Source organism: Pseudonaja textilis, chromosome 8 (assembly GCF_049901715.1).
Source record: "Pseudonaja textilis isolate UNSWEBS1 chromosome 8, rPseTex1.2, whole genome shotgun sequence".
Taxonomy (NCBI): Eukaryota; Metazoa; Chordata; class Lepidosauria; order Squamata; family Elapidae; genus Pseudonaja; species Pseudonaja textilis.
In genome coordinates this window covers 19,385,999-19,413,578 of record NC_141997.1, presented here as the reverse complement: position 1 = coordinate 19,413,578, position 27,580 = coordinate 19,385,999, and the positions used below count along the sequence as shown (strand labels likewise).

At 37.4% G+C, this 27,580-nt stretch overlaps 1 protein-coding gene across 1 annotated transcript in view; it reads left to right on the top strand.

Annotated features, from left to right (window-relative positions):
• Positions 1–13,533, top strand: part of VWA3B (von Willebrand factor A domain containing 3B) — an 81,204-nt gene extending 67,671 nt beyond the window's left edge. Inside the window, exons 25-28 of the mRNA XM_087938455.1 lie at positions 2,443–2,580; positions 4,406–4,503; positions 6,397–6,638; positions 13,152–13,533. Of these exons, the coding sequence (XP_087794581.1) occupies positions 2,443–2,580; positions 4,406–4,503; positions 6,397–6,638; positions 13,152–13,447 (774 nt within the window). The 3' untranslated portion in view covers positions 13,448–13,533. The remainder of the gene's footprint in view (positions 1–2,442; positions 2,581–4,405; positions 4,504–6,396; positions 6,639–13,151) is intronic.
• The last annotated feature ends 14,047 nt before the right edge of the window (positions 13,534–27,580 follow it).

Here is a 27,580-nt window from a genome sequence, read left to right as displayed (position 1 = left end):
TAGGCTGGATGCGTCACGCGTAGGCCGTGCTCACCCCAGCTCTGCAAATGGGGAAAACGTCACAAAACGTCATGTGATGTGATAAATGTGATACGGCGAGTTTGACATTCGTGGACTAGAGTAACAGAATGATAGAGTTGGAAGGGACCTTGGAGGTCTTCTAGTCCAACCCCTGCTCAAGCAGGAAACCCTATGCCCATGATGGCAAACCTATGGCATGCGTGCCAGAAGTGGCACGCAGAGCCATCTCTGCAGGCATGCAAGCCGTCACCCCAACTCAGTTGCACTGCGCACGAGCATGTCCCTCCCGTCAGCCAGCTGATTTTTTTGGTATCTGCCGTGCATGCGTGGGGGGGTGGGTGCATGCAGGAGACGTGTGCACATGGGAAGGGGGTGGGGGGACCATGGGGGGTCCCACACGCATGTGGATGGGGGAGCGTGGGGGGTTCTCATGTGCATTGCATTATGGGTGCAGGCTCGTGCACACACTCTTGCGCGTGCATGCATACACTTTCAGCACACAACAACAAAAAGGGTAGGCATTCACTGCCCTATACCATTCCAGACAAGTGGCTGTTTAGACTTTTTTTTTTTTGATGGAGCCCTCACAACTTCAGAAGGCAAGCTATTAACCAGTGGTTTGCTGTTCTCACTATTAGGAAATTTTTCCTTCGTTTTAGGTTGGTTCTCTCCTTGATTAGTTTTTATCCATTATTTCTTGGCCTGCTTCCTGGTGCTTTGGGAAATAGGTTGACCCCCTTTTCTTTGTGGCAGCCCCTCAAATATTGGAATACTGCTATCATGTCACCCCTAGTCTTTCATTTAGTCTTTGTATCTAGGTCTACAAAATTCAGCTACCTTTATTAAAAAGAAATATTTCTTCATAATTTACTGAATGAAAGGGAACTCTATTAATAATAATACATAATTTTCCATTAATTGTTCCATACAGTAATAAATCATAATTACTATATACGTGGCTTTAGCATAGACAGGTTAGGGATCAAGATTTGGGTTATGAGGAATGGGAGAGGGAATTATCCTATTTTTCTCCCACGCTGCAGTCTTGATCAGCTTGATCAAATCCCCTCTGCCTTGCTGATCATCGTGGAAAAGGAATTGCTATAGACATCATTGCAATTTTCTCCCTGAAAGTTAGAATAGTTTTTGTTTGGGTTGTTATAAAGCACAAATGTTTGATAAAAGTTATTATAGAGTTGAAAGGGAAATAGCTTTTCTGGAACAACAATTCCATGCAAATTTAAATAGATTTTTTTAAAAGAATGGCTAGTGTTGATCAACAGTCTCCATCTGTGATTTGATGTGGTTCATTTTCAATTTGTGCGCAAAGCTGTTTGCAAGATGCAGCTCACCATATCAAATTGGAAGTGAGCCATATGAAATTGAGTAGTTTTAATTTTCAGATAAGTATCAGAGTTGGGCAAAGTTGTGTGAAAAAACATGATGTACCACATCTGGTATTGCATGTTTATAAAGTAAATTGACCCCTCATTTTTTTTCTTTTCTTCAAAAACAAAAACACCCAAACTAGTATGGATCCCATGCAGAATTGTAAACATCTTTTTACATTGGAGGTTATAATCTAATAAATACCTGGATTTATTTCTATTTTCCATATTTTATAAATGAAGATGGAAACTCTATATTCTGATGGCCATTCATTCATTTATTCATTCATTCATCTTTATCCAAAATCTTAGGTGGCTCATGAAAATGAAAGGTTACAAAACTCATAAAACTATGAGTTTTATAAAACAATTGTAAAACCATGTCATTACACCGCTCTATTTATATGTAGTAGCATCAAAAGGTGGCAAAGTGTAAAGATGCATGTTAAAAATAATTGACAAAACTTCCATAATTCTTAGTATACCCACAAATCAATGAACTTTGTAGTGAAAGAACCACAGTAACCAAACAGCTGGTGTTACCATTAGATAGTTACCGTTAGCTTGCACCAAAAGCTATATATCTATTTTTACTTTTTAGTAGATAAAGTATAGGTTCATTTCTGCTCAGTGCCAGGAGTTCAATTCTGACTGGCTGAAGGTTGACTCAGTCTTCCATCTTTCCGAGGTCAGTAAAATGAGGAAACAGATCGTTGGGAGCAATATGCTGACTCTAAAACTACTTAGTGAGTAAGGCACTGTGAAGCACTGTGAAGCAGTATATAAGTCTAAGTGCTATTGCTATTTAACTGCAGAGAAGAGTCAGGCATGGGTTGAAATTTTTAATTAAAAATATGTATATACATTTGTATACTCTTATTGGGTTCTTGTCTTTCTTGAAATTCAAACATTAAAACCTTAGGACAGTTACATTTAAGATTGGTGTGTTCAACCCACACTACTACTACTACTACTACTACTACTACTTATTATTATTATTATTATTATTATTATTATTATTATTATTAAACAGGTTGGAGATTATGTATTCACCAGAATAAGGAAACCGTCAGGTGAAGAATATTATGTCCCTGCTGTTGTCATAGCAATACCAAATAAAGCTGATTTAGATGATAAACTATACACAGTTTTGAAATACAACAATAAAAAGGTAAGCAGTCAATGAGTAACCCATATCTGGCTGGAATGGCAATGTACCAGTTCAACGTTCTACTAGGGAAGGAATTCTTTCCTCATCTTTTGACTGGTTAATTCAGTGTACCTCAACCTCAGCAGTCTAAGATACTGGCTGAGGAATTCTGAAAGCACATACATCTTAAAATTGTCAAAGCTGAGGAACAATTAATTAACTAATGAAATGGAAAGCATACAACTTCTTTGGTCTTTTCTTAATTTAAATTCCTGCAGTGTGTTACCTAGAAAGTGCCACAAGCACTAATTTTATTGATTCCTGGTGACTTTTGAATCTTTCCTTCAAAAATATGCTTTTTCCTCACCTAAGACTTGTTCCTGATGATTAAGTATCTCAGTCATTAATCAGATAGACAAAGTAGATCCTAGTGTAATAGTTATATCCCCAAAATAATGGAGGATGAGGAGAAAAAAACTTAGAATTTTATCCTGGTGATTTTAAAAAATATTATTAAAGACTAAAGCTTTCATAAAAGACATGAAAATTATTTTGAAGAATTCCTCTTTTTCATGGTTGTATTAATGCAAATCCTTCACTAAAATTTTAAATTTATAAACAAGACAAAGGAAAATAAAAACTTCTAATTACATATTCTATACAATCTATGCCAAAATTATATAAAGTGTTTATATTTGCTAAATGGGGCCTTAATTCATGCAAGGCACTTAAAACAGATATGTATTTAATTCCAAGAATATTGGAACAAGGGAATGGTGGGTAAATTAGTCTCAACTGAACTAGGTGCTACAAAATAATATTTCTGTTACTAAGATGCTCAGCCAAAAAAGCTACATACAACAAAGCCTTTTGTTTAGCTGAACTTTTCCCGAAATATTAGATACTATTAAATCTATGAAAATAGTTGTACCTCAAATTTATAACCCTGGATTTTTAAAAATATGTATATAAAATATATTTACTCCCTATTTATAACCAGCTCTTTGTTGGTACAATGGAAAAATAATAAATAAGATTTAATGATGAGTTTTCAATATACACAATATTTTAGAAGACTAGAAGTCCTCCAAGGTCACTTCCATCTCTGGTATTCTGGGTATTTTTTTCTTCTTTTCAGTATCTTTATTTCTTAGCAATAAAACAAGTGGCATAGTGGCATAGAGGTGGAGGTGCTCCCCTCCCACTTGGAAGGTTGAGAGTTCAATCCTAGGCAGCAACAGATGTTTCTCTATTAGGGTGCAAAGAGAAGATATTTGCTGTGAAATCCATGTAGGTGTCAGGGAGAGCATCCAGCCAGTAAATCTCAGCTCCGTTCAGTCACCCTGACTCTATCCCAAATTAAGGGATTACAAAAGAAAAAAAAAATTCTTAGCAATAAAAATAGCAAGCAATTATAAAATGGTGACGTATTTTGCTTTTGACACCAATTTGTCCCCAAAACGATGAAGTTAAGATGGTTGTCTCTACTTCAGTTCCCTAAATAGGTAAAATCAGTATCTAGCATAAGAAACATACATAATTAATAACACAGAGTGATTATTCAATATTTTGTTTAAACAATTGTATTTTTGACATTATTTTGAAGATGTCTACTGTAGTAATAATCTTTGTTGTGGAAGATTGAAGAATAGTCAACTATTTTTAGTAAAATAGTTTTGCCTTTTAAAATAGTCTGAGAAATTGAGCTCCAGTACATTGTGCCCTACAGTTAATCAGCTCACCATTTTTTTCTTGCTGTGTAATACATTTCTTTAATTTGAATGATTTATACCTCATTATATTACAAATCAGAAATTAATTTTTTTAAAAAAATGTTTTGTTGTAGGATCATTGTGTACGAAATGGGCTTATTAAAATTAGTCATAGAAGGTACACTTGTTCCTGCTGCTACATCAACATGACCAAGATGATGGATTACCTCATGTGAGCATGAATAAATGCTTTTCATTGTATAAATTAAATGCCTGTAATGCATACAGACACATCTGTTAAATCAGGTTCCTGCTAAAACTGCTCATGTAACTATCAATACTTCTAACAGATTCTTCATTTCAGAAAGTATGAACACTAATCCCAATGACTTCTGTCTTTTGTGGATTCTGTTTGCATTGGAAACTAAATTCTTACTGATTCTGAGAAAAACTACCAGCCTGCTGCAAATAACTGAGGATGATAGTTGTTGGAAATGAAATAGGGGGAAAGATCTCATAAGATCTCAGGGTAAAGAATGAGGCATTCAAGCCTTAGTAATCAAGACCTGTTAAAAATTCGGAATTTTGTTATAGAGAAATGGAAGAAATTCTAGCAGTGACACTGGGCTTTATGTTATTTTTCAAGAGCTATCAGGAACTATCATGTAATGCTCTGCACTATCACAGCTATACCTTTCCATTTCAGTTCTATTTTATTGAGCAATATCTTGTATTCCCAGAAGGGCATCTCTAGTTAATGTATTATGGCTGGAATCCAATTTATTTGAAAAATAGTCGTACTATTTAATAATTGAATCCTTTTAAAGCTATTATCTGGAGGAGTTCTTTATCAAAATGAGCCTCAAACATTTTCTGAATTGCACTGAGGGCAGGAGAATATATTTGCTAAAATTTAGCTAACTGCCATAAGCATCTGCAGCAAGCCATAATGACCAAAACATGACACTTGCGCAGTGATGTGTCAACAAAAACCCTCTTCTTCCCTGTTGTTCTGATACACCTAAGGAATGTCAGAAATTATATCATAATTCACAACACAGGTTTCATCAGATGCTCCCTTCCAGGGGTGGGATCCAAAATTTTTAACAACCGATTCTATGATCATGGCTTAGGTGGTGGGCATGGCTTGGTGGTCATGTGACTGGGTGGACATGGCTTGGTGGTCATGTTATTGGCTGAGTGTGGCCAACTCAGTATCACTCACATTGAGGCACGCATCTTCTTGCCTGGCCTCTCATGACTGTGGGGATGCTGCAACAGTTGTAAGTGTGAAAAATGGTTATAAGTCATTTTTTACAGTGCCATTGTAACTTTAAATGGTCACTCTACACAAGCAAAGTACCAGCAAAGGAGGGGGAAAAAACTCCAGAGACGTTCCTGAAACAGGAAGTCTAGTCCTGCTAAGAATGTAATAAGGGTTAATGGAGAGGCAGTTTCTGTAAGCAACACCAGAATGTTTCCTTCCTGCCTTCCTTACAGGATTAGGCCAGTAATTTCTTCTAACAACCAGTTCTCCAAACTGCTTAGAATGTTAACGATCAGTTCTAGCGAGTAGGTGTGAACTGGTAGGATCCCACCCCTGCTCCCTTCCACTCCTGTAGATATCTATGCTTACAATAAAAAAGACTGTATGTAATAGTAGGATTAATGGCAGCATTGTTACAGCAAGGACTGTTAGTTTAGTTTCTGTATGAAGTATGCAAAGAGGATCTGCTGATCACGAGGTTTAATTCAGCTGATCTGGCTGGCTAGGTGGGTAGCCCATAGTTCCATCACTGTGCTACATGTGTCCCTCCTGAAGATATGTAGTTAGCGGAAGGTGAAGAACAGAGTGTATTGTTCTTCAGTCATGAGTATATGAGAGGTAATATGTGAATTGCAATGTGATACTTAACCATAAATGGAAAGTATGTAGGATGGGGATTATCATTAATGTATTGAAATGTAGATACAATAATGAATAGAATAGAGGACAGATATAAATATATTGAACTACTGCTGTAGTTCTCTCCTTGTCATTCCATAAACAAAATAAATAAAATCTTGGGGGAAATTTGAGGTGCACCCTACCTACGTTCATTCTGTTTCCTCCTTTGAATTCTAGACCAAATGTAAAGGCCCCAAGGTGCATCCATACAGCAGATGCCGAGAGACGGAAAAAATCTATTTCTGTAGGAGGGGATTGGAAGAAGAAGAAAAAGAAGAACAACAGAGGAAGAGATAACAGCAAAAAGGAGCGTTGTAAAGAGTGGACCTCATCTGTCTGTGATGAGATGTTTGCCCCCAGAACTAAACGAAGAGGAAATAGTTTGTCACCCACTGTTCGTCGCAAAAAAGACAGTACAGGTACAGAAAGTAAACAGGAAAAAAAAGTAAAGCAGGTTATAAGTTCAAATGTAGCTGAAGTGGAACTGCTTCATTAGGTCTTTCTATCCATTACCTACTTGATTTTTTTTTGTCTTAGTATATTTATATTTGGAATTTTGCCATTTATTTTATAGATTCTTACATAGCCCAAAAGTTAGATTGTCCAGATGTTACTTCATGTGTATGTATACATACATATACATTCTACATGCACATAGACCCAAGTTAACTCAACTACTGTTCCAATGATAAGATGGGCGTTCTTTTATAGCAGAGACCTTCCAATAATTCCTTTTATCATTTCTATCTGCCATTATCTATTTTTTTTCTATTCCTCACTAAACCTTACTAAATGGAATAATTTGTTCTGGACCATCATCTACTCAATTAACATGCCCACAGCGTGTTATTTTCTGGTTCATGAACAGTCAGTTTTATCTGGTTCAGAACTGATTGATTAGTTCTTCTTCCAAAGCATAGCACTCTTGGCAAATTCAGAGGTTCTGTCCTTGGTCAGAAAGATATCTGCCACACACATTAACCTTAATACATTCCACATTCAGGCATGATTTATACCCTCAAAGAATGGGTTGAAATCGATGAAGGAAAGATAGATCTTATTATATACTCTTTTCCTCTCTGTCATCTCTTTTTTATTGGCTGTTTGATCTTGTGTTTCTCTTTAAATTGATTGTTCCTTTGGCATTTTTCTCTACCTGCAGCTCTTTTTTTGTAATATTTTAGGAAAACGGGGCTTGCGTGAGAAATTAGTGCAATGGTTCACTAAATTGAGCATTCTTTTGCATTCCTCTTTTTCAGAACAGATGTATACCATGTTCTTTGCCAGTCTTTGCTTTTCCACTGCCTCTTCTGTCTCTTACATTATCCCATGAGTATTTTATCTTTACCTGACCTGTTGTCTGTTGTACCTCACTTTCTCTTGGAATTGATTTTTAAATTTAATCCCATTATACTATCCCATTTTGTCTATAATAGTCTATAAGTCTAATTTAAAAAGATTTCAGTGATAGGCATCTATAGAGCATGTGTTTACACAAGTGACAAAGCTTACATTGTGACACAAGCGCTGCCCTTTTACTGTCGCAAACAAATACGTCATTATTTTGATGAAATATTGACTTACTATGAATGCCCCTAATGTCAGTATAGCATTTCCATCTTTCTTTCATCTCATTTGCCTCTACCAGATATTAGCCTTATTCTTGAATATTCGTATCCTAAGCACAAATTGACTCAGTCTTTATAAAAATAGCTTTCATTTTTCTTTTCTTGTAATATTCCTCCATTGGTTGAAATAACCTTCCTCATTCTTGCTTAATATAGGTAGTCCTTGGCTTATGACCTCAACTGAACCAAAAATTTCTGTTGCTAAGCAAGACATTTGTTAAGTGAATTTTGCCCCATTTTACAACCTTCCTTGCTATGGCCGTTAAGTGAATCACACAGTTGTTAAGTTAGTAACACGATTGTTAAGTATGTCTGGCTTCTCCACTGACTTTATTTGTCAGAAAGTCAGAAGAGGTGATCACATGATCCTGTGTTGTGGTTCACCGGCAGCTGGTGCATATGGCAGAGGTATCGGACAGTGAGGAAGAAAGGGAACCAGTCGGGGATTCTGGAGAGGACTTGGATGGGGGTCCTGCGTCCGATGCAGGGATGGGGCCAGGACCATTTGGAAGTGGGATGCTGCCTTCAGAGTCTGGCAGTAGCAAAGCAGAGGACCCCAGGGAGCCTTTTCCCAGTGCGCGTGTGCGCAGAGCTGCGAGAAGGTGAGAGCAGTTGAAGCAGCAGGAGTGACTTGGGGATACGGCTGGAAGATGATTACCCCTCCCATCAGGGATAAAAGTCAGTCCTTGGTGATGTGCTCTTTGCAGGAAGCAAAGAAATTCATTAGATTCTGATTCCTCATTGAAGCCTTGGAAGCTCTGGTTTGTCTTTGCTGGAACTTCTGTCGGTATATGTTCTAATTAAGTGGACCTGTTTCTTGGCAGCCTTCTGCAACCCTGAAAGGCATGAGTTTATCTCAGAGAATTGTGTCTAATGAGTTTTGGCTGGGAATGCAATGAATTCCCAGCGTCGCATTAAGAAGGTTTGATTTTACACTCAGTTTGCGTTTCCTTAATTTGGACGAAGCCTGGGTCAGAACACTCTGGGACACTGCAACTATCATATATATGAGTCAGTTGCCAAGCATTTGAATTTTTAACATCTGACCATGGAAATGCTTCAATGGTCATAAGTGTGAAAAATGGTCGTAAATGTGTTTTAACCTTGAATGGTCACTAAAGAAACTGCTGTAAGTCAAGGACTACCTGTATTAACATCAGTGTACACACAGTGTGTGCAAGGCTTCCATCCTCCTTGTTTCTCTGCTTATCACATGCCTTGTTCAAAAAGCCACTTTGATCTTTTCCTCTTTGAAATGTTGTGATTTCCCCCCCCCACTGGTTTTCAAAATATCTCTTATCTCTTGCTGAGATAAGACTCCAACTCCAAATAACTTTTCAGAATCACATTGGAAACACCGCACAAAAATTCAGGATATAAATATAGGAAATAGAAAATGTTTTATGACACTTTGTACTTTGCTCCTAAATCATTTTATGATAATGTTTATGTCATGAAATGTTTTATAAATTATGCCAAATTCCAATTCCATCTGGTTCCCAGATTTTGGACACATTCTGTCAGTCAGCTCATTTGAGGCAACTTGGTTCAAAATTTTTTGCTCTAGGATGCAACGTTACACCCAGTTAAAAGTTATAGGAACAAGAGTTTTTGTAGTATATAGAAGATGATTCTATACTACATTCAATTTTAGCCAAACACACATCTAACAATGTCCTTTTTAAATATCATTGTCATTCATTCCTTTGTATGGCCATCCCTTGAATGGTTTAGTATATAATTATCTTTTTAAAAAAATTATCCTACTCTGATTGGCCTTTACATTTATTATTAAAGTGCTTATTCTTAAAAAACATGGAATGTAATATATCACATTTCAATTTTACTAATTTCAGATTTCTTTGATTCATACTTTTCACAGACCATGTTACAATGGTTTGTGCCCTATTAAATGAGAAACTTATTTCAATACTGGCCCCATCAGTGATCTGATGTCATTCTGGCTCTGCCTTGACCACCTTACAATCTCAAAATCTACTTATGATAGTTTGATGCTTTTCTTCAGTAATTAAATAAGTGACCTTTAAGTTGATATCATCATCTGCCACCCAACACATCTAAATGTTCAGTTTATGCTCCTGCCAGCATCACTCTTGAAATCATAGATCTGATAGGAAGACTCAGAAACCCCAAATAACAGGTAATCTTCAACTTATGACCACAATTGAACCCAAAATTTCTGTTGCTAAGTGGGACATTTGTTAAGTGAATTTTGCCCCTTTTTATGATTTCTCTTGTCAAACTAAATGACTTAGTTTGTACACAATCTCACCCAAAAAATTTTAATCAAGGTTTGTAGAACAAGTTGTAGTCATCACATTAGGTCTGGGTTCACTTTTCACACTAAACCAAAATGCACTTACCACGTTAGCTTTAGTGCAGTGTACAAATCAAACGATCATAAACCATGGATAGTGATTTATGTCTTGCATAAAGAATGACCAATGTATTTTTGCAATGTATTCCATTTGAAGTAGACAAGTAATTTTTAACAGTTATATGGTTTAATTTAGGAACTACTCAGAGTTATTATGCTGCAGAATGATAGCACCTGACTCATAATAAATATTCATTTTTAGTTTTGCATGTTTTGTAGAACTGCAGAAGATGAATTTTAAATAGTAAATTCTGAAATGAATGAGTTAGTATTGAAATTTGCTGTCTTGATGGAATGTTTGCACCTTCCATTTACTAGAAACTATCCATCTCTTGTCTAAATTATAATCTTGTTGACATCGTATTATATTACTATATTTTCCTTGGTCTGTAGTTTCATTAACTTTACTTCCCTTTATTAATACAATGTTTTCTTGAGTCTTTTATTGTAATATTGTACACAAAAATCATAACACATGATAACAATAAAACACAATGTGTTTATAAAACATTCTTAACCATGGTTTTCTCGTTTCAATCATTCCACAATTTTGTGAATTTACATGACACATTGAACCATAATTTTGACCATGTGAATTGTGTTTGTGCATCATAGAAGACTAAAATATCTCTAGTTTGTGATTCAGTGCATTGTATGATTATTTAGAGTGGGGGTGGGTGGTTTGTGAGATTCAATAAGGTTTCTGTAAAACATTAGTAGGATATATAGTAATACTAAGCCAACATTTATACTGTACATTATAGTAACTGAGTTTATGCATTGTTTTAAATCAAATTCAAAGCCACCACATATTGAAAGAGTTTACACTAGATTAGGATAAAATGGGCTGAGCAGTTTATGGAAATTCAAACAATTGTCTCAGCATGTTGTGTGAATCAGGCATGTTTCTTATATAATTGTACATTTTTTAAAAATAGGTTTAGGATCTCTAATTGATTTTATCATGATCAGTGAATCCTATTATTAAGACTCAAGAGAGATATGATAGTTACTTTCAAAAAGTATGTTTAAAAACTTTTAAAGTCAGGCCTAATAGTCTTGACTTTGGTAATCCCAAAGGTGCTTTTCAAAAGGCAATTGGACTTCCTTGTTTTTTTCCTTGAAAACATTTTGCTTCATATCCAAGAAGCTTCTTCTCATCCAAGAAGTCAACGCAAACATATGGATAAATTTAGAAACAGACCATGAAATTGCTCAGTAAAACGATCGCCAAGAAGCGTACAAGTTCTGATTGTCAACTCATAAATTCTCTTGTGTTCTAATCTTCACACTAGTAGCTCCTTGATCTTTAATATGTTAACAAAAATCTTATTAAAACCAATGATTCAAGAATTGGGGAATTATGGCTTCCCAAAGTTGGGAAGCATTTTTTTTCAATGTTCTTCACTATTAGCTATGGATGTTAGAAATCTAACATCTGAGAGCTATTTGGCTTCCCATCCGTGGTTGAAGGACTTTGGTTCGTGGTTACAAGTGAAAGAAAACCTTGAAAGCTTTTTTCTACATTTCTATATATCCATCCATCACATTGCCATATATGACAGCAGAGTTCCACCCAGGCATTCTTTGACCCATAACATCATGCTTACTGTCACACCATTTCAGAAGTTACTGCTGATGGAGGAGCTCCATACAGTTAGACCTTGACTGATTGAGCCCAAAATTTCTGTTGCTAAGTGAAATAATTGTTAATTTAGTAATATGGTTATTAAGTGACTCTGGCTTGCTTCCCCATTGACATCAGTTGTCAACAAGATCGCAAAAGGTGACTCTGGGACATTGCAACCATCATAAATATAAATCAATTGCCAAGAATCTGAATTTTGATCACATGATCACGAGGATGCCTCAACAGTCTAAGTATGAAAAATGGTCATAAGTTACATTTTTCAGTGTCGTCGTAACTTTAAATGGGCACTAAACAAACTATATTTATTTCAGCCAGATTTGTTCATTTGTCCCTTTATTCTATAGAATAGTTTGCATTACAGGTAGTCCTTGTCTTATGATCACAATTGAGCCCAGCAGTTCTACTACATAAAATCATACGTTACAATGTCTTCCCAGTTAATGAATATTTCAGCTTTAACCACAACAACGCAAGAGCACACAACAGATATAAAGTAAATGTAAACCACTCCAAACTCGATTGCAGGAAGTACGATTTCAGCAACAGAGTGGTCAGTGCCTGGAACTCACTACCTGATTGTGTTGTTACCTGCTCAAACCCCGCACTCCTTTACCCTCAAACTAAACTCTGTTGACCTCACCCATTCCTAAGAGGTCTGTAAGGGGTGTGCATAAGCACACAATTGTGCCTCCCGTCCTTGTCCTATTGTCCCCAATTATTAGTTCCTATTTCTTGTATTTAAACATATGTTTATTCTTATTTCTATTGTATTGTAAGCTTTTGACAAAATAAATAAATAAATAAACAAATAAACAAATAAATAAATAAAAATTTCTGTTGCAAAGAAAGACAAGTGAGTGAGTTTCGCCCCATTTTATGACCTTTCCTGCCACAGTGGTTAAGTGTATCACTGCAGTTAAGTTAGTAACACGGTTGTGAAGTGAATGTGACTTCTCCACTGAGTTTGCTTGTCAAAAGATGATCACATGACCTCAGCAGGCTGCAACCATCACTAATACATGCCAGTTGCCAAGTGTCTGGATTTTGATCACGTGACCATGGGGATGCTGTAATGGTCCTAAAATATGACTTTTTCCCATGCTGTTGTAACTTTGAACAGTCTCTGTATGGAATAAGTTGTAAGTTGAGGAATGCCTGCATTGCTAATGATGTGTCTTGTTGTCTCTGGCTAACTGTTCCACTGTTCTCACTCAATTCTTTCTCACTTAATCTTCTTCTTCTTTTGTGCCGGCAGCTGCTTCCAAAACCTTCCCACTCAGTTTTTCCTCAAGCGCTGAAAAGATCTGTCTGTCTTCAAGGGCTTCTGACTATAGGCCACACCAGGATCTTTGGGGCTCTCACTATACATCTATGTACCATCAGAGCACCTCTGATCAGGCTACCAGTTATAGCAGCAGCAGCAGCAGCAGTAGCAACAGCAGCAGCAGCAATGCCTCCATTTCCAGCATTGAGAAGGTGGAAGAATTGGCAAGACGGCTTCAGCAGTATCACATAGCTCAAAGGAAGGAGAATTCCACCAGTTACAAATAGCACACAGAATGGAAAACGAGGAAAGGGGATTTGTCACCGCTTTTGAAGCTGTACTATGTCAATCCTGAATAAACCATTTAATTTGATATTAAACTTTTTATATATTAAAATTATATAGCATTACAAGATCTTTGTAAGGAGATCTTTTCAAACATGGCCATCCGGCTGCCTGATATATTGGCACAGAATAAAGCATCAATACTTGATGTGGGACCAATGTATCATGATGACAATTATAGGGTCACGATTGTCCTACACACCAGAGATGGTATTTAGCAGGGTCTGAAGCGGTAACAGGAATTTTGAGTAGTTCAGAGAACCGGCAAATCCCACCTCTGACTGTCCCCACCCCCATCTATTCTCTGCCTCCCAAGTCCCAGCCGATAGGCTGGGTCTTCTTTGGTTGCCCTGCACAGGAGAATGGAGCTGGAAAACAGGTTAGTGGGGTGAAGAGGGAATGGGGATTTTGCAGTATCCTTCCTCCTGGAGTGAGGTGGGAATGGAGATTTTACAGTATCCTTCCCCTGCCACGCCCACCAAGCCACACCCACCAAACTGGTAGTAATTTTTTTTGAATCCTACCACTGCTACACACCTACTCAATGCTCCCAGCAACAATTTTCACATTGAGTTTCAGCGTTAAGCCCTCCCTCTGCCTTTTCCTACTATGCTCCTCTATGGAGGAGACTTCGTGTAGGTGTTAATGCGAGAGCCTGGCAAACAACTTTGAAAAGGGTTCAGACAGCAGATAAAGAGAGGATAATGGAAATGCTCAACAACCTAGCAACATAAGGCCTATATACATAGTCCTCAACTCATGACCCCAATTGGGCCTGAAATTTATGTTGCTAAGTGAAACATTCGTTAAGTGAGTTTTGCCCCATTATACAACCTCTCTTGCCACAGCTGTTAAGTGAATCACGAGTTGTTAAGTTAGTAAGGCAATTGTTAAGCGAATCTGGCTTCCCCATTGAGTTTGCTTGTCAGAAGGTTACAAAAGCTTACACAGAAATCATCATAAATATGAGTCAGTTGCCAAGCATCTGAACTTTAATCGTGTGACCATCTGGATGCTACAATGGTGTTATGATGTTAAAATCTGCCATGCCAACCAAGCCACGCCCACCAAGCCATACCACGCCCACCAAGCCACGGCCACAGAACCAGTAGTAAAAAAAACGGAATTCCACCACTACGTTCCGTAGAAGGTGAAGTATTGCTCTCTATCCATCAAGTGCAGGGTATGGAAGAATGGATTGTGTTGTGAAAGAGTCCAACTGTATTTTAGAATAATGTTATTAGTGGGAGTAATTAGATAATGAAATCTGATAGAGATGGTGGGATTCCTAATACTGAAGGGAAATGGACCACATAATTTATGTAGCATCTTTTAAGTCTCTGCTGCTTTTAATTGAGATTAGGTGGGAATCGCTATATATTTACATTTGGACCTCTTATCACTTTTAAAATATTCACCATTAAAAAAAAACCACAATATAGTAAGGTGCATTAATACTTCTATTATGCAGCTTGAAACTTTAAGGAATGCTGTTTGGCTCCAATCAAATTCAATTTACTATATGGAGTTCAGCAGGTTCTCAACTGTTTATTCTCTGTCCAGAGTAACAAATATCTACCCATACCAAACTGGCACACCAAAAGAGCCATGGTACTAAAAGTTGATCTCTGAAGATTATGAACTGTGTGTCATGCATTTATGGACTGTGGTCCTTGAAATCTTTATGGCATAATAAATCTTTAGATGGTCATAAAACTTATGGGCTGATTGGAATCGGGAGTATTTTTGCAACAGTACAGACTCTGTTACTCCTACCCCGAAGCAATCTACTCAGGGTTAACTAAATGAGCCAGAGCCAGATTTGCATTCTGATTTCATGTCCTAGCTCCACTTTATTCTTGGAAAGGTTATCAGCTGTACAAAGTACAACTCTTGAGCTGCACGTTGTTTCCCCTAATGGCAGCTGCACTGCTATCTCTCATGGAACTTTGATCAGCAGAGTGCTAAATTAAACACTAAGGGGACAAAAGGCAAGGAGTGAAAAACTGTTGGCTACCTGCTTATTCTATACTTCCTTGACCAAGGGAGGAATGAGAAAACTAGGAGCCCGATTTTGATAAGGAAGACGAAAACTCTGGGTCTTGTAGTCTCGAAAAGCAAGCCTGGTCTTTTTAAGAATTGTAAAACTGCGCCTTATCAAAAGTAAATTTCACTATGCTGTACATAAATAACTTACAGCATTAGCATACAATGACATTGTGATGGGAAAATTGTACTAAGGTCAGTATAAAATAATTCAAAATGCTGCAATTTAGAAATAACTTGTGGATAAAGAGAAAACAGTGTTAGGACTAAGCGTATGTCCTTTAGGGGAGCATTACAAGATTGGAGCACCTTTCCCAATAAGCTGGGTTTTGCGTACACATATAATTTGCTTCCCTGTAGACTGTACTATAGAGAAACTTTAATGATTATAATGCTCTGATGGTTTATATAGTAGGAAATGTTCTTTCATTTATATGGACCCTAACTCCTTTAGAACTTTTAACACATACTTTGAATGGGCAGTTTTCAATCTAGGTTCTTTGGAATCTATATCATGTCATACACTCCGTTAAGACTAGATGTAAAGGCTTTTATGGGCTGTAGGACAAACTGGTTACTATCAAATCCTTTACCTTCATATCCCTAAGAATAGGCAGGACTGATGATGATAGAACAGCAATGGATGGAGCAATGCATGCACCTAGGGGCAAGGCATAATGTAACATCTATATCTCTCTGGTATGAGAGTTTAAGGGAAGGATGATTATGTACCATTCAAATATCCCTTTCTATAACCATTGAGCTTGAAGTCCTAGATAGCTTCTAAAACTTATGCACCTTATATAGTCATCTTAAGTGTTAAGTTCCATGAGTTTAATACCCAGTAGAGGATTTTGCCCACATAAATTCTGACTATCCACATCGAATGGAAGATTAAATTAGTCCCCTGATCACTCCTCGTGGTCAGTGTTCAGTAGCTGATCTCTCTTTCTCCAAATTCCTAGACCCAATAACCATTAAACCAGAATGTCTCTATCATGTATGATTCAGCTACTTTATATACACCGGCTTCTTGGTCCAAATGCATTACCTGACCTATTGTTACATCCTCAAACCCCCACTCCTTTAACCTTAAACTATCTATTATTGACCTCAACCCATTCCTAAGAGGTCTGTAAGGGGCATGCATAAGTGCACAATTGTGTCTACCATCCCTGTCCTATTGTCCCCATTTATTCGTATCTATTTCCTGTATTCATACTCATGTTTATTCTTATACCTATTATCTTGTGATTGACAAATCAAATAAATAAATAAAAATAAAAATAAAATCCCAAAGACTTCATCCAATTGTTTTAAATTCATTTAGAGTACTAAAATTTTAATTGTATTTATCTATTGGTTTGTTTGTACCCCCAAGCTAGCCCAAACATTGCATTATGCCAGAACAATTTTTGAAACAAAGTACCTAAAATCTGCTAATTGAAAGAATGTGTAAAACACCCAGGACCATCATTCCTATGAATTGAAATGTTCATGATGTTCAGACTCATTTTATTTGCAAAGCCATGGCTTTGCAGTATCCCTCTGATCACATGGTACCGTTATTTCCAATTATTCCTGCCAGCCTCCCACAAGCAAACTCAACGGGGAAGCTATCAGAAAGTTGGAAATTGTTCTTGTTCCCACTTCATTTTTGTAGCTAAGTAAATATTGACTATTAAACTACATTTACCATTATGATTAGAGCCATGGTGGCGTTGTGGTTAGAATGCAGTATTGCAGGCTAATTCTGCTGATTGCCAACTGCCAGCAATTCAGCAGTTTGATTCTCACCAGCTCAAGACTGACTCAGACTTCTATCTTTCTGAGGTCAGTAAAATGAGGAGCCAGATTGTTGGGAGCAATATGCTGACTCTGTAAACCACCTAGAGAGTGCTGTATAGCACTATGAAGCAGTATATAAATCGAAGTGCCCAAACAGTGCATTATGCCACAAGCATGCATTATGCATTATGCTATTTTCCTACTTGTCCCAAACATATTTTTTTCAAGAGGCAACAGGATTTTCTTGTTTTTCTTTGAGGATGTTTTGCTTCTCATCCAAGAACCTTCTTCAAGAGCTGAAGAAACTTCTTGGATGAGAAGTAAAATGTCTTCAAAGAAAAACAAGGAAGTCCAGTTGCATTTTGAAAAAAGCACCTTTGGAAACAACCATGATGATTGAGAAACTGCATAGATATTTTATTATTTTCATATTTATCATATATAATCTTCTTAATCATTGATTGTACAGCTTTGGGGTAAACTACATTCAACCTAAAATTTCATATTCATTCTGATCACATCAGAATGACCTAACTTTCAAAGGATGACCCAATAGGTCACAGTGATATCTAGCACTAAACAGTAGGGAGAACAATATGAAATAAGCTGAAACTTCCAGTTCAAATATTACCAGGATGAAATATATCTCAAATGCTCTGTTGGTATAATCATATTTTTTCAATGTCAAATCTTCACTGAAATGAATATAACAAATTCATTTCAACATGACCACTTGTAGTTGTTCCATTGTCACTCACTCAAGCTTTTCTCTAAAACTTCACAACTGGCCAATAAATTGTTACAGTAATCTATATGATTGAGGATTACTTAAAACCCAGTTTGGCATCCAACTACTTCAAAGCAGATGGGGCTATTGGATGGGCTTAAAACACTGCAAAAGCTTCATTGAGGAAGTAATGGTTCCAGCTGCTTTGAAGTCAATCTCTCTTGGGTTGATTGGAGAATCCAGTATTGTAATGGGACAAGGTTAGCAGAAACTTTCCACACAATGAAACCATATTGCCAGATAAAAGTGAAAATAATTCTATGTAATCAGATTAAACAGTAATTTGCAGTTTTCTCTGGAATAGCACCCATGTTGGTATTTTAGAGAAATTATTTCCAAAAGTGTGTCACAAATCCTCTTATTTTCTCATACTACATCTATTAATGAAAGTGTTAAGTGTTACTTTCTTCACAGAAGTTTACAAAGGCTTGTTGGAGACTGTGAGCTGATAGAAAGGATCTGGATTAGGTTCACAAGTAGGTCATCTGGTAAAACTGATGAACAGAAAAACCTCAAGGAGCTTCTGGTATGTACTATCATTTGGTAGGCAACCTGGAGCAATATCGGGAAGTCAGAGAGTAAAAAAAACAACAACACAATACTTGCAAATGGTATAGTAAAACAACTCTAAGAATACAGTCCACCCGAAACCAGGTGAGGGCGGTGCAAAGTGAATTTGGTACATCACCAAATTGCCCAGTAAGTTGTATTCACTGATAGAATTTTAAAAATCTATATGTTGGATTAACCTAATCAGATTTTAATTATGTAGAGAAGAATTCAAGCTCATTCTAAGTGTGAATACATATATAGCCACATCTACTTTAGATATAGCCACATCTACTTTATCATCTTGTGCATGTTTACTCTGGAGATCTTCCTGAATGCATCCATGGCTTCAGTCTTAATCCAAAGAGGCTCAGACTAAAAAGTTATTTTCCCACATGGAAAATGCAAGTGGGGAGAAGGAAAAATGTATTTTTTCTGCAGTCACGATTCAGGTCAATGTACTGTACTGTGCAGGATTGATTCCTGGGAAGCAGTGAGCAATTCTTTTTTTCCAAATAAAGCATTAGTTGAATAAGAAACGTTTCTTTTCTATTTTCACAGAATATAAAAGTTGAAGATCTATGGGTGGTATTTCATCTAGTTTCCTCTTTCATCCAAATCATATTATAGTTTTAGCTGTTATCACTGAATTAGTCATGTTTGGAAAGCACCCATTTTTCCATTGCCTTTTGCAAAGGGACGGAGTCCAGCAATTATGGTTATTTCATGTGGTTAGAAATAAGTATGAAAAGAGTCTTCTAATTCGCTGGTTTTAAATATCCCATAGAGTTCTTCATGGGGTATTTTTACATGACAAATTGTAATTTATTATTTCTGAACTTTTTTTATTTGATAACCAATTTCTTAGAAAGAGTATTTTTTTAAAATTGGACTGGAGGAAATACAATCCTACTACAAAGAAGAATATTATATGGTAGATTGATAGATCTTATAGCTCAGCATCTATGATCCTGATAGGGAAAAACATATTTGTAAGAGATGACCTAATCCCTAATAGAAATTGCATCCTTTTTGCAGTAGTTTAACAGATAGTAGGGTAACAGAAGTTAAGAGCTTTATTGCATTATATAACACTTTGTCACTAAATCTGCCAGGATACAGGAGGTTACTCTGGTCATGATCTTGATCTGCTTTGATCATGACCAAGATTATCTCGTGGTCCACATGGAACTGGATTCAGAATGGATCTTATTTCTGAAGCTCCTAAACTCTGCCCTTCCAACATATCCACACAATGAATATGGATCATCTATCGAGCAAGTATTTATATCCCACTGATATATATGGTCTTTCTGGATTTAACCTGATGCCTTAATCACTACACTCAATTGGCCTTTTGTTTTTTTGTCAAAGTGTGATAGATTAGAGATAAGCAGATAGATAGATTCCTGTTTATCTTAAACCATTTTGAAATATCATTCTCAGAATTGGGTCATATAAATTTAGTTTGATCAATGCAAAACAAAAGTACTGTTTTCCATGATTTTGAAACTATACTTCTATTGATCTAAAACAGAATTTGCCTTTTTTAGCAATAACTTCACATTCCAGACTCACATGGAGTTTACAATCAGGTACAGTTTCAAATTCCTATTACCAATCAGTTATCACCCATCCTATGCCTTGGATTACAGCTGTAAGCAAAACTGTAGGACTTTGGCTGAGTAATGAATCATATTGTTGTATATATCTGAACTACAAAGCCAGCCTTCTTTTAAGACACATTTTTTTTTCTATATTCCAGAACCTGTAAAAGCCAAATCAGCCTAATCTGGAGAATAGCTACTGTCAGTGGATCTATTATTCTGCTCATTCTCCTCTCATTCAATGGAATGCACAGGGGACTCTGTTTCCTCTTTCTACAGACAGGCACCGAATTTGTGCTGAAGTTAAAGAGTCTAAAACTAACTGCACATTTTTAAAAGATGCAGTGTTTGGCAATAAAACAACACAGGTGGGGGGAGACAACAAAGCATTTTGTTCACTGGGCATGCTGGAAACAGAGGTGTCTATCGTTGAAAAGAAATCATTGTTCTGTCCTAAGAGAATTTTCTTCAGAATTTTGTCAGCAGCGTTTAAAAAAACACACAAACTTTTCCTATCAAACACAAACACATGTCTTTTGAAGGAAAGATTTTTGCCATTATACATCCACCACCACTACTACTACTAATATGTGTTGTAACACACTGACTTATGACAGTTCCTTTAGTGACCATTCAAAGTTACAACGGCACTTCGTTATGACCATTTTTCATAATGACAACCATTACAGCATCCTCTTGGTCATGTGATCAAAATTCTGACACTTGGCAATTGACTCATATTTATGACCGTTGCAGTGTCCCGGGATCATGTGATCCCCTTTTGTGGCCTTCTGACAAGCAAAGTTGTCATGCCCTTGGTAGAGTCGGACTCTGAGGGAGAGGAGGAACAGCCAACAGGGAGTGGAGGTGCGGCTCTGGATGTTGTGGAGGAGGCTGGGGAAGGGCAGAGGCCGGCCGAGCAATCAGAGGAAGAACCAGGCCCATCCCCTCTGCATCCTAGGACATGAAGAGAGGAACGGAGACAGAAACAACTTGGCTTACAAGAGAGGAAGCAGCCATGATCCCCCTCATTGGTGGCAGCTGGGGAAAACAGTATATAAGAGAAAAAGTTAAAACACAGCGTTGCCAGAAGCAAAGCATTTTTTATTTTGGGCTGAAGTTATCTTGGTTGGTGTTCTTCCAACAGACTTTGCCTTGTTATCTCCTTGAATTTGATAATTATTTATCCTGGTCCATTGTGGAAATTTTGTCATTGTAGTTTTTAAATTTTATTTTACCTCTATCTGCTCATTAAGTTTGGACTGTATTGCTTTCTTTTGAAGACTATTTCTGAGTAAGTTTTATCTCCAACTGAGAATTATTGAACAGTGGGGCCAAGTTGGAGGCATTAAAGGACATTTATTTATATTTTGGATTTTGTTACGTTTGTGTTACACTCCGGGTCATCACAAAAGTCAACAGGGAAGCCATGGCTGTCATTTAACAGCCATGTAACTAACTTAACAACTGCAGTGACTCACGTAAGAAATGTGGCAAGAAAGGTTGTAAAATGGGGAAAAAGTCACTTGACAAATGTCTGACTTAACAACAGAAATTTGGGGCTCAATTGTGGTCATAAGTCGAGGACTACCTGTAATCTGTGGTTGTTGTTTTTTTTACTGAGGGTGTATTGCATACGAATGTCTATTCCTGAAACATATTTATGTTAATCTACTTGTCAGCTGCATTTCTCAGCTCATGAGCAATTTCCTTTTAATTTAAGAGATCTGTACATTTAATCTGCAAGTAGCTTGTCAAGTAGATGTATGTATGTATGTATGTATGTATTTTCTGCAAAGGAGATAATTAACTCTTGCCATTGCAAATAATATATTTTGGGGGGGAAGAGTATAGTCCTGTTTTTGCATTGCATTAAGCAGCCATGCTTTATAATAACCAATGAGCAAATATGATTTTCAATAAAGTCTATTAACTGAACAAGAGCAAATTTATAGAGGAAGAGGATAGATAATTGCATCAAAATGCATTCAGAAATCCTGTGTGGCAGGGCTTTCTTATAATTTGTTATTTATCATGTTTTATACCTTAATGTTTTATACCATTTTCACCACTTTTGGAACTTGTGTCCTTTTCTACCCCTTGAAAAACAAACCAGAATTGCTGTCTTGTGCACATTTACTCTCTGAGTTGAGTGGGGCTTGCCTCTGGGAAATTGTCCATAGAATCACAAGTATTTATTTTGGAAATTCATTCCTTCCTTCCTTCCTTCCTTCCTTCCTTCCTTCCTTCCTTCCTTCCTTCCTTCCTTCCTTCCTTCCTTCCTTCCTCCCTCCCTCCCTCCCTCCCTCCTTGCCCCTCTCTCTTTTACACGGGAAACAAACATTTAGTGGCTGCAGGGCATACAACATATGCAAAGGAGAAGACAAAGGGTCACAATAGACAGGCTACCCACACACATACACTTTGTATCACTTTTACACCACACCCAATCCAATCCATTTGTGACTAGGTGGGTAGGTAGGGATGGTGGAGGTCTCAAGGAGAGACCCATTCCCGTGGATGCCAGGACTGCTACTTAAGAGCAATTCTTAAGTCCAGGTTCCAGGTTCCCCCTCTCTACAGCTTATTGGACCCTTAGAAGCATCGGCTTTATTGAGACTTCTGCACCTGGAAGCCTTTCAAATTGCCACCCATGCCTTAATCGCTTCACAAATAGATTACTGCAATGGCATCTACAAGGTGCTGTCCCTGAAGACTACCCCAGAGCTACAGCTGGACTGAATGGAGTCTTGAAAGAGGACTTGGGGAATATAAGGCAGCTGTGAAACTGCCTGCTGATGCCATCAAAATGATAATAATAAAAATCACTATTTGTGAATAGTAGATGATACTGTTACTATAGAAGAAAACTTCATATGGAATAATCAGCTCTATATTTGGAAAGTCGGAGTTCTAGAGGATTTTTCTATGCTTACTAAAAACAATGGAATGTTCAGTGTTCTGTCACTACACATTAGTCTGTCGAAATGCAGTTGCAGCTAAACCCACTTATCCTCCAATAAAACAGACCACGTGGGTAGATGTAGATGCTTTATTGAAAGAACAGGATATGGTGAAACTGGGGAAAATAGGAATACATACAATAACTAAATACAAGATAGGCAGTATTGAGTTACTGCTGAACATAACAATTAATAAATGCAAGTAATTTAAATCTCACCAGCGATGCTCTGTGTCTAGGTTGTAGGTTTGTCCTTGGATGACCATGTGCCACAGACTAAGGTGGATTCTTCTTTGTGCTTCTGCCTTCTCCAAAAGCTAGAGGAAATAAGAGTCTGGCTTCCCAGCATGCACTTGTTTTGAGAGTGCAGGCTGATGGGTAAAGAGGTTGGGTCAGCTTCAAAAAATATACTTAGTGTTTGTCCCTCAGGCCACTAAATGGGACTAGAGAACAACAACAGTATATAAAAGTTATATGCTGGGGCATGACATTCAGTGTGAATGTATGAGTGTAAGAGGGAGCCAAATAATTATACTAAAATAACATATAGATACAAAATATATTTAAGAAAAGACATTCATAAAACTTCAATGTAGCTTTATTCATTGTAGTTATAGTTTAGCTTTTTCTCACACATAGCTATATCCAGTGAGAAACTTTATTATCTATACAATTTATTTCTCCGTTTATGTTAATAAGTTAAACCAGTTATAATATTTAGACTCAGGAATGAATAGCCATGAAGCTTCAGAGGTAATCACATAACTGAGCTATATTGATTTTTACATAGATATTAGCTTCCAAGGTTCTAATAGTGTTGAATATAAAAACAGTTTACATATATAGAATAACTTGCTAGTTTCAAAGAAATATGGCAAAGACCATATTTTGATGCTGGATCCTATTTATGTTTATCCAGAGGTAAGCATTAAAAGTCTGATGTGGCTAATTCCCTATTTAATATTCTGTCAGCTGTGACCCCCAGCAAATAAAAAGTATGCAGTAAATAGTCAAGATAATTATTTTAAAAAGGGGATACATCTAGTACAGGACTGTCAAACTCCTGGCCCGTGGGCTGGATGTATCACGTGCTGTCCCATGCTCATACCCAGTTTAGCGAAGGGGGGGAAAAGTCCCGATACATCATGTGATGCTGCCATGACGATGTGAGCTTGACACCCTGATCTAGTAGATTTAGGGCAGAGGTTTCCAAACTTGGTAACTTTAAGACTTGTGGACGTCAACTTCCAGAATTCTCCAGCCAGCATAGGATCTGGGAGTTGACGTCCACAAGTCTTAAAGTTGCCAAGTTTGGGGACCCTGGTTTAGGGGATAAACAAGGATCCTTCTAAGAAAAGAAGCCCAAGACCCTGTCTGCCTATTGAGTTCTCTTCTCTCCCATTTTCCTGAGAATCATGATGAATTTGGTGAAAACAGAAAAGTACAGTTTGTGGTTTCAAAAATGATTCCAATTATGTGCTTGGTTTTTGTGACAATCAATGTTCTGATTTTTAGAAGTTCTGCTATAAACCAGGAGCGACAATAGTTCTTAGAATGAATGCTACGAACTCAATAGTATGTACAGCAGCTATGCTTGGGTTTGAATAACAAAAATTCTATGCAACCAAATCAAATAGCCAAGCTTGGAGTTCAAACTAACAGCCTAAACATTCTATAAGCCTAGGTGGATCTATTTCAAAACCAACTACAGTAAGCCATTGGCCAATGCTCAAGTCTTGGAGTACTGAGAAGATTTGTATGTAATAATATCTAATTTTTATTAACAAGGAGCAGATTGCAAGAAGGGAGTGAGGAAGCAGTTAGAAAGATGTTTGTCTTCCTCACTCAAAATGGTACCAGGTACCATCCAATGAAGTCGATAGGAAGAAATTTAAAACAGACAAAAGAAAACACCTTTTCTTACTTAAATAATTTTTGAGGTTAAATGTGGCAGCACACAGCAACGGGTATTAAATGGGATAGATTTCAGAGGGGATAAATTCATTCAGGACAAGTTCAGAAGAATCTGGTTTGAGGACAGCATGCAGAAGAAGAACGATGAGCACTCCAGGGGCATCTGTAATTATTCTATGCCTCTTAGAAGAATAAATATTGTGGGCATAGCACAGAAAAGTGCTGGAATCTAAATACAGGCCAGAAATAAGTTACTAGCATAACTTTATTGCTTCCATTTTTCCACTTTCTCATCCTCAATTTATGATAAGTCTGAGAGAACTGCTCCCAGTATGAAAAGTGAATGAGGAGAAATTTTGGAGGAAAAATTATTGTGCTTCCTGGAGTCCTTAGAGTACAGGGATAAAAAAAATCCCTGCAGCAGAATTGTAAAAGTGGTAGTGTCATTATAACCTCAGGTAGTCAGTTAATTCCCTGAAAGGCTGGATTGCATTCCTCGCAACAAAAAAGATAAGTAGCTGGGGATTATTCCTTTTTTTTTGTCAACAATAGGCTATGGTTGATCCCTGATTATACCCTCGATTCCACTAAGGCAGCAGTTGCCAGCTGGTGGGTCACAGCCCACTGGTGGTCTGCGAAAAATTTTTGGTGGTCTGCAGAGAAATGTCACCCCCAGAGCACCCTCCAAAGCAATTAATCCAGGCTGCGCAGGAACACAAGGCTGTGCCACCCACATGGCCCGCCCTCCCCGCCTTACCTGGGAAACTTGCCTGCTAAGTTGCTATTTTTCCTTTTTCTGACCATCAGCTATTCTGCTGTGCTGGGAGATTTAGATTAGCTAGAAAGCAGGAAATAATTGGATTTCTTGCTTTCTAGCTAATCTTTAGATCTTAAAAGCAGGGCCGAACCTTCCTTAGGACTAAAGCAGAGCAGACTCAGCTAGCCAATGGCAGAAACACAGATCTCTGAATGAATCTGTGATTCAGTGAGCAACTCAATCTGCCTGCCTGCTTTGCCTGCTTTTGAGTAAAAGTTGCTCTTTTTTATAAAAAATTCAATATTTATATAAATATTTATAATAGTTACATACAAGCCATGCCCAGCCAATCACAAGACCACCAAGCCACGCCCACAAATTAGGCCATGCCCACAGAACCAGTTGTTAAGACATTTGAATCCCACCCCTGTCTCTGTGTATGTGTGTGTGTGAGAGAGAGAGGTTAGATCAGATCTCTCTCTCTCTCCCCCCCACCAATGTCAGCAAGCCACCATCAGTCAAAATTCATATTAGTGGTTCCCTGGATTTAAAATTATGAGTTTGGTGGTCCCTGAGGTCCAAAAGGTTGGTGACCCCTGCACCAAGGAACTGCTGAGCTGTTTGCAAGAAGGCAAGATGAAGCAATGTGAAAGCTAGGATTGAAGCATTGGTGACGAATATCTATCACTGCTGTTCCTTGAAATATCCAGACAATTCACTTAATACAAGGTGGATGCACTTGTAGGTGCTTCTTAGGTTAGAGAGAAAGCTCTTGATTGCTCTTAGCAGGCTACCACTTCTTCCTGACATGGAAGATCAGCATGAACTAGTCAGGTTATTGTTGCTGGACTAACACCTTTTTTGCAAGAAAAGTGAATAGGTTTTGCTCCAAGGAACTCTACATTCTGTGGTGAAAACGCAAAGGCTGAAAATAACAGCTTCAACAGAAGGGTTCAAGCAACCAATTTGGCCCTATCATTATGACTTTTTTGACCCCTTCCCTCTTTAGACCCTCCTGACTGTGAAGGTTTTAGTGTTAATTTACTATGAATCTTTTATTTGTACATGCCAGGTATGTATATAATGTTGCTAATCTTGGGAATCCTACGGGACTTGTTAATATACAAGTGGTCTTCAAAGAGACAAGTAGTCAAACCAGGATTTTTTTTTTATCACTTCCAGTTCACTAGAGAGGGAGGGAGATTCACTAAAGACATGTAGTATTAATAAGATGCAAGCTCCCCTCAGTTCAGAAGTTTGTGGGAGGAAAAAAAAAGGTGAAGTCAGCCCCCTCCCTAATAGTTCTCAGGGTACACGCTTCATTTAGTCTGTTTCAGTTTGGCAAGGTTCTATCTATGGGTGTGGAACAATAAAGAAATCTGATTAGAAGAATCATCCCTCGCCTTTATTGATTTCGAGAGCCAGACAGGCACTTATATTTAGAAAGCATTTCAAATAAAAAACTCAATCCCATTTTCTTCCATTTTAACTTCTGCAGTCAAGTTATTTTTGCTGAAGCATTGGGATTGTTAAATAAACAGGGTTTAGAAAACTTTGTGCATCTATTGACTCAGAGATTTAAATTAGACCCTAATATATCTTTTACCAAACCTTTGCATCCAATACTAGTTGTTCAAATGGCTATTCACCCTTTAGCACCGGAAT